At 32.6% G+C, this 15140-nt stretch overlaps 1 protein-coding gene across 1 annotated transcript; it reads left to right on the plus strand.

Annotated features, from left to right (window-relative positions):
- The first annotated feature begins 6848 nt into the window (after nucleotides 1-6848).
- On the plus strand, nucleotides 6849-14970 carry LOC115701317 (26S proteasome non-ATPase regulatory subunit 2 homolog A). Its single transcript, XM_030629076.2, has 25 exons — nucleotides 6849-7096; nucleotides 7374-7474; nucleotides 7885-8005; nucleotides 8080-8139; nucleotides 8285-8352; nucleotides 8534-8576; nucleotides 8682-8747; nucleotides 8955-8993; nucleotides 9095-9177; nucleotides 9316-9430; nucleotides 9628-9702; nucleotides 9896-10054; nucleotides 11114-11221; nucleotides 11300-11404; nucleotides 11483-11623; nucleotides 11703-11807; nucleotides 12048-12269; nucleotides 12491-12604; nucleotides 12689-12904; nucleotides 13379-13438; nucleotides 13516-13629; nucleotides 13720-13805; nucleotides 13970-14078; nucleotides 14166-14344; nucleotides 14437-14970. The coding sequence occupies exons 1-25, from the start codon at nucleotides 6995-6997 to the stop codon at nucleotides 14510-14512; spliced, it is 2667 nt and encodes an 888-aa protein (XP_030484936.1). The 5' UTR covers nucleotides 6849-6994; the 3' UTR covers nucleotides 14513-14970.
- The last annotated feature ends 170 nt before the right edge of the window (nucleotides 14971-15140 follow it).

The raw sequence follows: 15140 nt of genomic DNA on the forward strand, positions 1-15140 counted from the left end.
CTCAGGTTGGATGCATGGAGTATGCATTGGAATGGACCGATATTGAACTTTGAAATAGATTTATGAAACTTACCGTAAATATCTATTCAATTCAATATCACTAAGTTGATCCTAGATCACATGATCGAAATCCTGATATGTTTAGGCTCGATTTCAATAGTGTTATTCGTGTTCTTTGATTTGTTAGTTAAGCCTACTTTTTGGTCAGGGTAATACATACATTTTGGGAACACGGTAGTGCGATTGAGTGGGAGCGCTAACATAAATATGGAATCTATAGCTTCTATCTGGCGAATAGTAAGCAAAGGGTGATTTCCTTCGAGCTTAACCAAACGAGATAAATGATTGAGTACTCATTTCACTTAGTTGAAATATCATTTATACAGGGTTAAGTGTTTTAAGGATAAAATACATTGTAGGGTGTTACGGTAATTTAGTCCCTTTACAGTGTAAATCATCCATATAGAGGATCATTAATCACATTAGGATTATAACAATGGATAACTAATGATGTGTCTATATGGTGGAACATATAGAGCATTCTATATACTGAGAGTGCAATTCTGAGTTCTATGTGTGGATTCAACGAAGAATTAATAAGTCAGTGAATTTAAGTAGTAAATTCTAGATCTGCTTATTGGAAGCTCGGATATATAGACTCATGGTCCCCCCACTAGTTGAGATAATATTACTTGTAAGACTCAATTAATTGATTTTAATTAATCAATTATAATTCTCAAGATAGACTGTGTCTATTTGAGAATTTATCACTTATTAAGGGCAAAACAGTAAATAGAGATTTTGAAGGGCATATTTATTAATTAGGAAACTTTAATTAGTTTTATTATTAATAAAAATAAATGACAATATATTATTTGATAATTATTAAATAATTAGATTTGACATTTATGTGGTTGAACAAAGGAATTGGCAGTTTTTGACAAAAACAGGAAACTATTAATGTAGGAAAAGGAAAGTTGGAAAAGTGGCAAGCCTTGTTTCCACAATGCCTAGGCCGGCCACTCAAGCTTCCTTTTCTCATTGATTTTTTCAATTTTAAATGTCAATTAATTCAATCATAGCCCTGGGTGGTCTTCTATAAATAGAAGGCAAAGGCTTCAGTTTTCAACAACACATTCACAACATTATTCTGACAGAATTTTCTCTCTGAAAATTCTCTCTAAGCCGCCACCCTCTCTCTCTCTATTCCTTCACTGTTTCGAAATCTATAAGTGTTAGAGTAGTGCCCACACACATCAAGTAATACCTCAATCATAGTGAGGAAGGCTGTGTAGAATTCAGAAACAACAAAGAAGGACTATCGGGCTCAGATCTTGATTATACTCTGCTACAGAAAGGAATCAAGGGTTAGAGATCTGAGTGGGAGGAGACATATATTCCGCTGCACCCAATGTAAGATTTCTGATACTTTTATGTGTTTAATTTTCCATCGTTTTAGAAGTTCATATTTAGGTTGTTAAATCAACATACTCGTGAGTAGATCTAAGTTCCTGGTAAAATAACTTCCAACATCATAATGTATTTATATTTGGTATATAGAGTGTTCTATGTAATCAAGAGTGCAATTCTGAATCTATAGTGGATTTAGGATCTACTTAATAAATTTCGGATCTACTTATTAGGAGCTTGGTTACATAGTCCCCATATTGTTTAGGATAATATCATCTTGTACACTCAATTAATTAGTTTAATAAGCCAATTAGAATTCAAAAATAGACCATATCTTATTTGGGAATTTTCACCAAGTTCGGGTAATTTTGAGAAAAAAATAGAAATAGGAGTTTATTTGTTAATTAAGACACTTTGCGGGTCTAATTAATACATATATTTATATATTTTATTCGATAATTATTTATAATTATTAAATTAAAATTGGTATTTGAATAATTAGATGAGATAATTGGTAAATTTAGGAAAATACATATTGTTTCATTTGAATAAAATAAAGTGGCAAAAATCAAATCCATTGGCTTCCTTTACTGAATTTTGGCCCTAGGTTAATTTTAAGCTCAATTATCTTTATTTTAGCCCATCTTATCTAAACCTACCCCAAGTGGTGACTATATAAAAGAAGTGATGATAGAGAGCTAGTTAATTGATTCTAACCCTAAAAAGCTCTCTTATTCTCTCTTTATGAAATTCTAAAGTCAACATAGCCTTTTCCTCTCTCAAAATTTGTTCCAAAAGTGATTTGGGTATCAATTCACACTATTCAAGGTGATATACTTAGACCTTTGTGAAAGATTATGAAGAATTGTCTTTTTTTATGGATTTAAAGAGGAGATCAGGTTTAGTACTTGTTACTACTCTGCAATAAAAAAGAATAAGGGTTAGACTACTGAATAGAAGGAGACATTATATTTTATTGCAACCAATATAAGGATTTCTAATCTCTTATGTATTTATTTATTTTATGATTTTTATATCTAGGATGTTAGATTATAGATTTATAATCAGCATACATGATTAGTAAATTAATATCCTGGTAAAATAAGTTCCAACAAGTGGTATCAGAGCCATGGTAATGATTTACTTTCATGAAATAAGAATTTAAAATGATATGTATTGTTTTGGGTGTGATTTGGATGGTTCATGTTGTGTTTATGTGAGTTTGATGATTTTTATGTGAAAGTATGAGATTTTGATAATAAATAATTTTATTATGTGACTAAAATTATTTTAGAAATATTCCTTACAAAGTCTTAAGCAATTTAAGGTTTTATAAAATCGAATTTGGGTCGAAACTGAAATTAAAAAACAATTTTGAAGGTTGGAAGCCATGGCTGTTGAGACACCATGCAAACAACCTTTGTGTGCCATAATTCTCGGAGATGTGGCTCGTGTTCCATGTGAAAATGTACGAACAAGCGGCCCCTCATGTGTGCCTCCTGTCTGAATCACATACCTTGCACACAAGGTATCGCGCGCATATGCTCAGACAAAGATCGAGTTTCTCGACCCTCAGCACCCATGTCCGCGTGAGGAAGAGGCTGCCTGCAGCTTGGGGCTCGAACAAGGTGACATTGTCACCCAGAAATTCAGGTTTTGTGATTTTTTCAACAAAATTTTGATTTTCTGATATTTAAAACCCTAAAAATCCTATATAAAATAGTATTTTTCATGTTTAAACATAAATATCATTTTGAAATTAATAATATTTAGTTCATTTAAGAGGTTATTATTAATTTTTGATATTTTTATGTTTAAATTCAAAAAATATTCTTTTAATAGTTTTATATTATGGTTTAAATTTAAAATTTCTTCAGTCTATTAATTTTAACATTGTTTTGGTGGCATTTGCTAACACTTTCGTAATCAATTTTTTGTTTTTAAAATTAGAAAAGTGAATTTTTTTTATCAAAATCATGTTCTATAAAACTGTTTTCACTTTTTAATTTTTTAATTGAGAATCAAAATTTTGAAAATGAAAATAAAGTCGCTTTCAATATTTTTTTAAACAGTTTTTTTAATCAATATTTTGGACTACAACTAGACCCAAACTTGGCCCCGACCCTGGCATTGAACCCAGCCCCTGACCCGGACCCGGACTCGATCCCGGACCTAGACCCAACTTAAATAAAATCAAAAAATAAATATGAAAATAAACTTTACAGAACACACTTTTATTTTTCTGTTTTTAAAATTAAAAAATAAAAGTAGTTATAGAACACATTTTTATTTTTCTTCATTTTGTGATTAAAAAATTAAAAAACAAAAGTATTACCAAATGACACATTAATTTATGAGATTAAATATTTTTAAAATTAGATATATTTTAATTAGAAGATAACATTATCTTTTAATTTAAAATATTATATTCTTAAATATCTTATATGTTAATTAAATATTAATAAAATTTGAAACTAACTTAGATATTTTATCGATATCTTAGCTACAATATTTTAAATTTAAAAATTGATTATTTTATTATATAATTTATTATTTAAAAATCGTAAGTTTGAGAAATAATATTAAAGATATAATATTATACCATTTTACTTACCAGAAACTTATAAATAATAAAATATATATTTTAATAAACTAAATATTTTTGTAGAAATTTGAAAAGGCTTAAAGTAGAGATATTTTAGAATAATTTGATATAATTTTGAAATTTATCATTAATTTATTATTTTATTTATAAAATAATATTTTCTTAACCATATTTAATTTTAAAATTAGTTTATTTCATTATTTTAATTTATTAATTTATAAAATTATGTTAGAAATATCCTAGATATTATGTCATTTATCTTGTTAGTTATTTTAATTTATTAAAATAATTTAGATATTTTTGTTAAGATTTATGCCCTAAAAGCAAGTAATTGTTAGATGATATGTTACAGAGTATATGAAACACAATTATAAGATAAATGAATACATTAATTATAGAAGTATAATTAATAAATATTTAAAAATTTCTTATTCATATAGAGAAGATATAATCTTGTAAGGATATACAAGAGAATTAAGATTATACCATCTGAATAAAACTAGTCGGTAGTGTATTAAAGTAAAAGAATCTTTAATATAGAACTAGTAAGTACAATTTACTATACACTATACTCTAGTGTGTGTGATTTTGATTCAGATCACATATGCGAATAGACATGTAGTAATTAGTAAAGGTGTTGTGTATGATTTGATACTGATATGTAATAAAATCTTTCATTAACGTGTTGTTTACCATAAAAGAGTTATTCATATCACAACGATGGTCATTAGTAGATCAGTCTAAATCCTGAGTATGCATGAACTCCTATTTATGTTCATTGAGTTCTTTGATTCACTCGTTAAAGTTTCTCAAAGAAGATGATTCTTACAACTTCTATTTTGGGAGCTTAATAACATGAGTGACTAAGAACATTTTATATAATAATAGAATCCAAGCTTTCCCAACGGATCGAATATTAGTTCTCTTATAGTGTTAACTCTGAGAGTGCTAATAGTTGGATCCAAATCTATAGTAAGTTATGGATTAACTGTTCACATTGAATTAATTGTACATAAGGAATCAAGAGATAATTAGAAGGGTAAAACAATAATTTTGACCTATTCTAATTATGAACCTAATAATTAGAGGACGAACTACTTATATTGATTATATCAATGGACTACTATTAAGAATTCTGTACATATCATTTTAAATTGTTAAAGAGTGCAATTCCATATTTATAATAGAGTAATAATGAAATTAATAAACTGAATTATTCTATTGATGAGATCAATAATAATCAAATGTAATGAAATCGTGAGAAAACTATACAAAAATAAAATCAAAACTAGAAAGTACCATTAAAGAAAAGGATTAAAAGAAAAACATAGACAATTCTAATCAATGACGCTAACATTAACAACAAGCCGGCCATAGTCATTTCTGTATTTGACAAGAGCCACTCTTTCGATCTCCACATACTCTCGAACAACTACAAAATTAAACAAAGAAAGAAATATACCAACATGAGTGATTATAACGATGTAATATGTAATGCGAAATAAGGTTGTACAAAAAATTTCGTAAACTGCTCAAACCGAATAACCCGTCTAAACCAAACCGAAAAAGCCGATAAAAATTACAAACCGAAATAACCCGAAAAAATTACAAACTGCCCAATTAAGCTGAATGACCCGACCAACTCAATTTTAGATTTTAATTTTTTTTTACTTTATAGTTTTTATTATATATTACATAAATGATTAAATATATACTAATATAAAATTATATACTTTTTTTTTGAAATAAAATAAAATTAAATTATATACTTAATTGTTAGTTTTAAAGTCATATATATTGTGTTGTGCTTTGGTGGAATGCGATATTTTTAATTTATCTTTTTAATTTTTATTGATTTTGACTTTGAAACCAAAAAAAAAAAGTTTGGCCGATTTGGGCGGGTTAACCCGACCAAACCGTCCAAAACGTTGGTCGGTTTACAGATTTTTTTTTTTATAAAATTGGGCGGGTTACACTTAAATTTTAACAACTCGAATTTTAGATTAGGTTAGAAAATATATAGTTTAAACTGCCCAAATTGACTGATGTACAACCCTAATGCGAAAGATCAATTTAGGTATAGAAGAGAAAGCTGTCACAATTTTGGATGAGTGTTGTGTGAAGGTGAGTGATGTAAGAGGCGGAAGCAAGAGGACGAAGGTGAATATAAAGTGTTAAGGGATAAAACTAGAGAAGGTGGGACCAAGCTCCATATCTCATAAAATTGGAGCTCCAATAGAGAGAGCGGTCCACCGAAGGAGAGATACAATCGAAGGAGCACACCGAGCTGCGAAGGCGGGAGGCAAAGAGAATGCAACAGTGAAGGAGATAAATGCATGTTCGAAGGAGAGAAGAGAATTTTAGTGAGTTTCACTCTGACTACCGATCATCGAATGTGAGGATCGCGGATTGCCGAATGTGGACCTGGTAAAGGAAGATGGGTAGTAGAGCTGTTGAGGTGTGGGGCATGTAGGGTTTCATGGTTGAGAAGAAATAAAATTTCTAACTTTTCTAAATATTAAATATCGACTTTTGAAAATTAAATTTACATTTATATAGCAAAGAAAATATTAAAAAAAAGCTTAAAATTAAAATATACTATAAAAATAATTAAACTTAAAATTGCCCTATATTTGTGTAATAAAGTTTAAGAAAAACATGTTGAGTATAGTTTCTTTTAAAAAAATAAATAACTCTTGTTCGAAAAAAAAAATGAAAGGCAAACTCGACCGGCTTGCTAATTGGAGCCAACCTGACCCGATACTGAAACAAGTCGGGTTTGGAGAAAAAACAAATTTTCTGAGTTTTTTTTCTTTTTAAGTTTATTTATTTACATTTAGTTCTAAAAGTGGGGAATATAAAAGAGCCCAGCTCTGAGCGAGAGAGAAGTAGGAGTAAAAGAGGTTTTCTTGTAGAGGAGGAAATACCTTTCTTCGCTCATCTGTATAATCTAGGGTTTTCACGACTTCATCAATAACTATGGCGCCAGATCCGAACAGCGCCGGCGGTAGTGGAAGCGCCTCACGGACTGAGTCCACCGTCAAGGCCCCAGCCAAAGACCTCAAAAAGGACGAGGATTTGGTAATCTTTCTCCTCCCAATTTCTTTTGACTCGGATTTGCTTTATTTTCCTGTTTTGTTGCCATTACAGCGTATGGAAGAAACGAAGTGAATAGCATTTTTGGGTCAATGTTAAATTTAGGAAGTGATACCTAGCTGACGAGCTTTTTTTGAAAATCCATGTCCTTGTTTATTATACATTCTCGAATTCACTGCCTATTGATTTCAATATTGAAGTTTTATTTTTTTTGGGGCTTTGAGTTATGATGTGTATTTGTAATTTATTGTTCTTGGCACAGTCCGATGAGGATTTGGCTTTGAAGCAGCAGCTGGAGCTGTACGTTGAGAGGGTTCAGGATTCTGATCCAGGGTTGCAGAAAGTTGCTCTTGAGAGTATGAGGTAATTTCGTTTTACTAAAATTTCACTAAGTATGTGTAAATTATGCTTTTTCCCTACTACTTTTTTTGTTTCACAGTCAGTTCAATAAGATAGAAAAATACGAAGAAAATGAACCGAGAAAAAACATGACCCCAAGTCTTCCTGTGCTGAAGATATTGTTTTTTGAAACATTTGTGGAAGTTTGTGTTCTTAATCTTACCTAGTTCAAACTTCAGATTTCATAGTATTTAATTTTACTTCCATTTTCTTTACAACGTCTGGGATTGGCAATGGCCTGATATTGTTTGCTACAATTGTGGAGATAATCCTTTCAGTGTTGCTTATGTTCTGAATGAAGTTTTAGCCACAGTGCATGTGTAGATACGTTTCCTGTCTTATGACTTTGCAATGAATGGAATTTTATTATACAGGCAGGAAATTCGTACTTCAACAAGTTCAATGACTTCTGTTCCAAAACCACTAAAGTTTCTTCGACCCCACTATGGAACTCTAAAAGCTTATTATGAGCAAATGGCAGGGTCAGAGTTGAAGGTATGGTGCCTATAATAGGTTCCTTCTTGTTCATTTACTGTAGTTTTATTAATTTTTTCTGTCTTGTATTGCAGAAATATCTAGCAGATATATTATCTGTATTGGCCTTGACCATGTCCGCTGAGGGAGAACGGGTATGCTTAATTATCTTACACTTTCTCTTCAATAGGTGGTCAATTTTCACTGTGTTCGGATGTTTATGCATTCTTTACAAACTTTTAATCTGAATGCTCGTTTTCAGCAATTTAACTTACTATTTTTATTGATGAACTATTTCAGGAAAGCCTGAAGTACAGATTGCAGGGCTCAGAAGGTGATATTGGTTCATGGGGCCACGAATATGTCAGGCAAGTTTCAATTCTTTGAAAAGAGTTGTTCGGATTTGGTGTTCGCTGTTGTGTAACCAGTTTGTTTAGTACGATATCTCCTATGTTTTTACTGTTGGCATATTAAAGTTGGTTTCAACTTTCTCTTTCAATAGAAATAATATCAGATTGCCAGTCATAATGGTTTATTTTATTTAATTAGGAATTTGGCAGGAGAAATTTCTCAAGAATATGCTAAGCGACAGGTTTGAAATCTATCTTATAAATGTACTCAATGTTTGTTAGTAAAGAAATGAAATCCTGTATGTTTTGAGAAGTTCCTCAAATCTTCTTTTCACTTGCTATTGCAGACTGATGAGGAAGCTATTGATGATCTAATGGAACTCGTACAGCAAATTGTTGCCTTTCACATGAAAGTAAGTCCAATGATGAATTCTTTATTAATTGTTTCCATCTTTCATGGATAGGAAGAAAAACAAGTATTTCTGTGGGTTAATACAGATTTTTGGTGGAATTTATTGTATTAACTTGGATATAATTGTACAAGGGAAGCTAAAAGCCTAATATATTTTTATCTATCTACATATATATAACCTTTTCTATCAATTTATTCTGTTTTGCAGCACAATGCTGAACCTGAAGCTGTTGACCTCTTATTAGAGGTCAGATGACTTACTACTCTGTTAATATATCATTATTAAATATTGCTGTTCTTTTTCGGCTTGGTAGCTTATGAGAATTTGTGCCATATGAAATCTTTTAGGTTGAAGACCTTGATTTGTTAATTGAGCATGTTGACAAGACAAATTTTAAAAGAACTTGCCTCTACCTCACTAGTTTGGCACGGTATGTTGAAATGGGAATGTTTGATGATCAGATTGTTCTGTGAAATGTAGTTTCTGCTTATTGCCTGCGGCATTGCAAAAGTCCTCCTTATTACCCTCTTGTATCAACTCAGTTTGTCCATTTAATGTTATACTGCAGATACGTACCTGGCCCAGATGATATGCTGGTTTTGGATATTGCATACACTATATATCAAAAATATCAAGAATATACAAGTGCACTTCAAGTTGCTCTTTTCCTTGATAATTTGCAGGTTCGTACACTTCTATTACATTTCCTTTATTTCTCTTTAAAAAAATCTGCTGCTTGTTTCTAATGAAACTGCAGTAACTGTGTATAAGTGAGTTAAATGATTTTGTATTAGGTGGGAATGGGACGTCTACATCTTTGTAAATTGTAATAAACAATGTGATATGATTTAGTTGTAATTTTGTCAATGTTATGCTGCAGTATGTAAGGCAGCTATTTGAGACCTGTCCTGATCTACAACGAAAAAAGCAATTCTGTTACATCCTTGCTCGACAGGTAAGGTTTTTGGTTTACTTTTTTCTTTAATGGAAACTATTTTCCTGTCTTTTGATAATAAAAAAAATTGGTTGGATTTTAAATTTGTGTTTGATGCTGCTAGTGGAACTGGGATGAAGAAGTTAAGGCCATAGAAAATTGTGTTTCTTCAAATATGGATGGAGTTTGCTAATATTTTTTCTGTTATTTGAAGGGTGTCCCGTTTGTGCTTGATGAGGAGATGATTGCAGATGATGAGGAACGAGAGGCATTGCAGGATATTATCAACAATGCAAAACTAAATGAAGGCTATCTAAATCTTGCCCGAGATATTGAGGTTATGGAAGCAAAAACCCCTGAGGATATTTACAAGGTTAGAAGTTAGAACATTTTGAGTTATTTAGTGTGAGATATTGATCTCTTTTGATATATATATATATATATCATATCAACTCTATTATGATTTCATGTTCTGTAGAATTAACTTGTGTAATGAAATAAAAATATTCTGCCGTAGAGATATTGCACGGTATTTAAGACATATTGGGCCCTTTTATCTGGATAAATATATTCTTTTGGATTGATTGTTTTCATTGTCAATGTGTTAGTGTGTTAATATGATATAGTGTAAGAGTGGTATATAAACTGTAAGCCCGTTGTTGTATTCGACATATTCAATGCCTTCTGAGTACCTGAAAAGGTTGTTTATGCCTTTAATGCAGTTTCCTCTTTTGGAAATGGAAACCCCTTCTGCTTGATTTAATATTTCAGTGTCATCATCAACTTTTATATAATCCGTCCTGAAAATGGAGCATTTTCCTGACCTTATTAAGGAGCACTTTTCTTTTTTTGCATGATTTGGTCTTGTATTGTTGCATATTATACATGATTGATGAAAAGCTCAAACGTTTTAGGTTATGTTTGGAAGTTGGATTTTGGTGAGCAAAGAAAAAGGTAGGGAAAAAAAGTGGAAAATAAAAAATAATAAATTCTCATATTTGGTATGGAAAGAAACATTGTATTGAAAAACAGTCAATTCAACAAAATTTTCCATATCAAACTTGAAAAATGGATTTATTTTTTTGTTCTCCACATATTTTTCCCTACTTTTTATTTCCACCAAAATCCAACTTCCAAACATAGCCTTAAGGAATGTGTGGATATCTCCTGGGATTACATACTGACCTACTAGGCATGTCCTAAAATGTAATTTCATTATCGTCACTTTAGCTGCTATGTAACAGTTTTAACATCCATACATATGTTGTGTGAGCCACTCAAGACTGGCTGAAGTGGTTGGGTGTATGAAGGGTGGGTTAAAGCCCTCATAATGTGAAAAAAAATACTTTTGCTGTATCACTATTCCTGAAGTTAGTTGATGAGTGATTTAAACGTGAATTTGATGTATCATAATTTACTTGGGTGTTTTTAGGCACACTTACTTGATGGCCGGGCAAGTGCTGGTGCTAGTGTCGATTCAGCTAGACAGAATTTGGCTGCAACATTTGTTAATGCTTTTGTAAATGCCGGCTTTGGTCAGGTAAGTTGTTTTTGGTTAATGTACTTCCAAAGTTATGTTTGAATGTTTAGTTAAATGATAGTCATATTTGTACTCCAGGATAAATTGATGACAGTCCCATCAGATTCCTCAAGTGGCGGTTCTTCAGGAAACTGGCTTTTTAAGAATAAAGAACATGGAAAGACAAGCGCTGCAGCAAGTTTGGTGCGCTTCCATTTTCCTTTTTAAGTAATTTACTAGCTGTGTACTTATATTGACAGCTTATATTCTGTTTACTTGTAGGGTATGATTCTATTATGGGATGTGGATTCAGGACTTGCACAAATTGACAAGTACTTCCACAGCAATGATAACCATGTGATCGCTGGTGCCTTGCTAGGAGTTGGGATTGTTAATTGTGGCATCAAAAATGATTGTGATCCTGTAAGTTGCCTGAATGTTAAGAACTTCTGGGAAGCCTGTAGCCTCTGATAGTATTTCTAAATCTTGTTTGTTTTCTCAGGCATTGGCACTTCTAAGTGACTATGTAGATAAGGAGGATCCTTCTATTCGAATTGGTGCAATTATGGGCTTAGGAATTACCTATGCTGGCACTCAGAATGAGCAGGTGAGGTTTCTTACATTTTGGCAGTATAAATCTGATCAGCGACAGCAACTGTTTTCTTCATAACAAACATGCCCTTGCTTTCTTTTTGTCTTTTGTTCAAATGTTTAGTCTGAGCTTGATTTTCAAAAATATAGCATCAACCCGCCTGTACAACCATGGTCATTTCTGGTTCATTATAAACAAACACTTATGCAGCATAATTGTCTTGACATTGAAGCTAACTTATCTCTATTTGGTCAGCTACGATACAAGTTGACTACCATACTTAACGATGCAAAAGCTCCACTTGATGTGATTGCATTCACTGCAATCTCATTGGGCTTGATATACGTTGGTTCATGCAATGAAGAGGTTGCTCAGACAATCATATTTGCATTGATGGACCGAAGTGAATCAGAGTTTGGGGAGCCTCTTACTCGGTTATTGCCTTTGAGTCTTGGTCTTCTATATCTTGGAAAGCAGGTTAATTTCTTAGACTTTGAGGCAAATGTATTATGATTGTTTTCCTTTGAAAATATGTGTTTTTCCCTGCTCAATCTGTAATTAATATGTGATATATAGATTTCAGGATTCATATCAGAGCCTACAAATAATTCTCTTTGCATAGAATCTTTTATTTTTTCAGGATACATATTTCTGATTTTTTTTCTTCTTTTGGAATCTCTTTTTGTGTGCCTCTGCAGGATAGTGTGGAGGCTACTGCTGAAGTTTCAAAGACATTCCATGAGAAAATCAGAAAATATTGTGATATGGTTCTGCTTTCTTGTGCTTATGCAGGAACAGGGAATGTTTTGAAGGTAATATTTTCAATGTTATTGTTGAGATACCTTCTAAAATCTCTCTTGCATATATGAAGCAGCTGACTTTTGTGTCATGCACAGGTTCAACACCTTCTGAGTCAATGTTCCGAACATCTTGACAAAAGTGAAACCCACCAGGGACCTGCTGTACTTGGAATCGCTATGGTATCAATGGCAGAGGAATTGGGTCTTGAAATGGCAGTTCGCTCTTTAGAGCATCTCTTACAGTATGGAGAACAAAATATCCGCCGAGCGGTTCCTTTGGCACTTGGCCTCCTTTGCATATCAAACCCAAAGGTAATCTGGTTAGGTGAAATAAACTTAATCCTCTGCTTTATGAGGTTGTCTGTCATTGGTAAATAATTAATGTGTCCATTTTATGTGTAAGATGTGATTCATACTTTATTGTATTTTTTATTGATTAGGGTTCTTAGTTTATTCAGAACTCTTTTTTGGATTTTACTTTGCATTTCGAACCCAAAGCTAATCTGATTAAGTCAAACAAACTCAGCATCCTTGTCTTGAAATGATTAGATTTATTCATTTTCTTTTTATTGTAGGATGCAAATCCTACTTTATTAGATTTTAGTTGATTAATGTTCATAGTTTATTCAGAAGTCTTAGCTTTTTTAGACCAATTTTATTTGAGATAGTCTCCTGGTTACAAGAGTCTTATAAAATTCTTTTGTTTTTATATTAGGATTCCTAGTTAGATGCCCATTAATATCTCTTGTGATGTATTGCCAATATCTTCTTGTGTGTTTTGACCAGGTCAATGTTATGGACACATTAAGCAGACTTAGCCATGATACAGATTCAGAAGTAGCAATGGTGAGATAATGCTGCATATATGTTAAACAATTCTGCTAAACTTCAGGGCTAATTTATTCTTCTGGTTTATGCTTCAGGCAGCAGTGATCTCTCTAGGTTTGATAGGTTCAGGGACAAACAATGCCAGAATAGCCGGCATGCTTCGCAATCTGTCGAGCTATTACTACAAAGATGCTAGCCTTCTGTTCTGTGTAAGGCATCTTATGAATTGTCTTTGACCTTTTGCTTGTATACCTGTGATTGTTGCCGTGTTCATTTATATCATTTGGCCATTGTTTCAGGTGCGTATTGCTCAAGGTCTAGTGCATCTGGGGAAGGGTTTATTGACCCTGAATCCATTCCATTCTGATCGTTTTCTGCTATCACCGTAAGTAACTGGGTAGCTGTGCAAGTGTTAAACTAATGCATCATCTTCTGAATAATTTAATCATATTTTATTTTTCTTCTTGATCTTGCTTTGAGTAAAAGAAGGTATTTTTTTTCAAGTTCTACCACCAGCACCTCTTTATAAATTTCTATTTATTGGTGCAGGACTGCGCTTGCTGGAATCATAACCATGCTACATGCATGTCTTGATATGAAAGCCATCATCTTGGGGAAATACCATTATGTTCTTTACTTCCTTGTTTTAGCAATGCAGGTTGTTGTCTGTCTAATCACTAGAAAGTTCTCTATTTTAGGCAATTTAATTTCTTCTTGTGGTAATTTTCTTTTTTAATTGTGATAGCCGAGAATGTTGATGACTGTGGATGAGGATCTGAAACCATTGTCTGTACCTGTTCGAGTGGGCCAAGCTGTTGATGTTGTTGGACAGGCTGGTCGTCCTAAAACGATAACTGGTTTCCAGACCCACTCTACACCAGTTCTTCTGGCTGCTGGTGACAGAGCAGAGTTGGCTACCGAAAAGTACTGAGATAATCTCTCTAAAATTTGCTGCATAGTTCTTTTGCTGTTCTTCATTCCACACCCCTTATGACAAATGCTTTGTATTTATGCAGGTACATTCCTCTATCTCCCATCCTTGAAGGGTTTGTCATCTTGAAAGAAAACCCAGACTACCAAGAAGATCACTAGTGTTTCCAACCATGACATGAGCCAGGGATGGGTTACGTCTCTCCACGCTTCTGTAGGCCATATCGACACCAACCTTTGTGTGTTGAAAGTTGTCTTGATGCAAGGGGGCCCCAATGTACTTTTTTCTTTCTCCAATTGGGCCCCCAAAAGAAGCCAGAAAATTAATGGAATTAGATTATGGTTTAATTTTTGAATTCTGGAACAGGAAAGAATGCGGGTGGACCCTTCTTCCATGCTAAAATTTATTAGTTTGCTGCAAGGGAGCATCTTTTTTTTTTTTTTTGTCACTTTGTTATACTGTAATATGGCTACTAAGTTAGGTGGTACTTGCAAATGAATCATCACAGTGAGATAATATATTAGTTTCGAATTAGTCCACCATGAAATTGGCTTCATGAGATGCTTCAGGAACCTTTATTGTCTGAAAAGCCGCAAATGGGTAATGATTTTTGCTCGTAGTGTCCCAATGTTGCTTCCGCATTGGTTATTATCTTTTTTTTTTTTATTATTATTTCCTTGCGAAAATCAAATAATGCAACTTGCTGATTATCCCTCAATTTTTTAATTCCTATGTTCAGATTACAAAATGAAAACCGAATATAGGTGTTAAATTTGAACTCAATTAAGT

The sequence above is a fragment of the Cannabis sativa genome, chromosome 8, assembly GCF_029168945.1.
Source record: "Cannabis sativa cultivar Pink pepper isolate KNU-18-1 chromosome 8, ASM2916894v1, whole genome shotgun sequence".
Lineage (NCBI taxonomy): Eukaryota > Viridiplantae > Streptophyta > Magnoliopsida > Rosales > Cannabaceae > Cannabis > Cannabis sativa.

Bases quoted from the DNA above. Each gene is read 5' to 3' on its own strand.
- LOC115701317 (XM_030629076.2), top strand. From the start codon at position 6,995: ATGGCGCCAGATCCGAACAGCGCCGGCGGTAGTGGAAGCGCCTCACGG. The intron at 11,405-11,482 runs GTGCGCTTCCAT...GTTTACTTGTAG, and splicing joins CAAGCGCTGCAGCAAGTTTG to GGTATGATTCTATTATGGGA. The intron at 13,630-13,719 runs GTAAGGCATCTT...CCATTGTTTCAG, and splicing joins ATGCTAGCCTTCTGTTCTGT to GTGCGTATTGCTCAAGGTCT.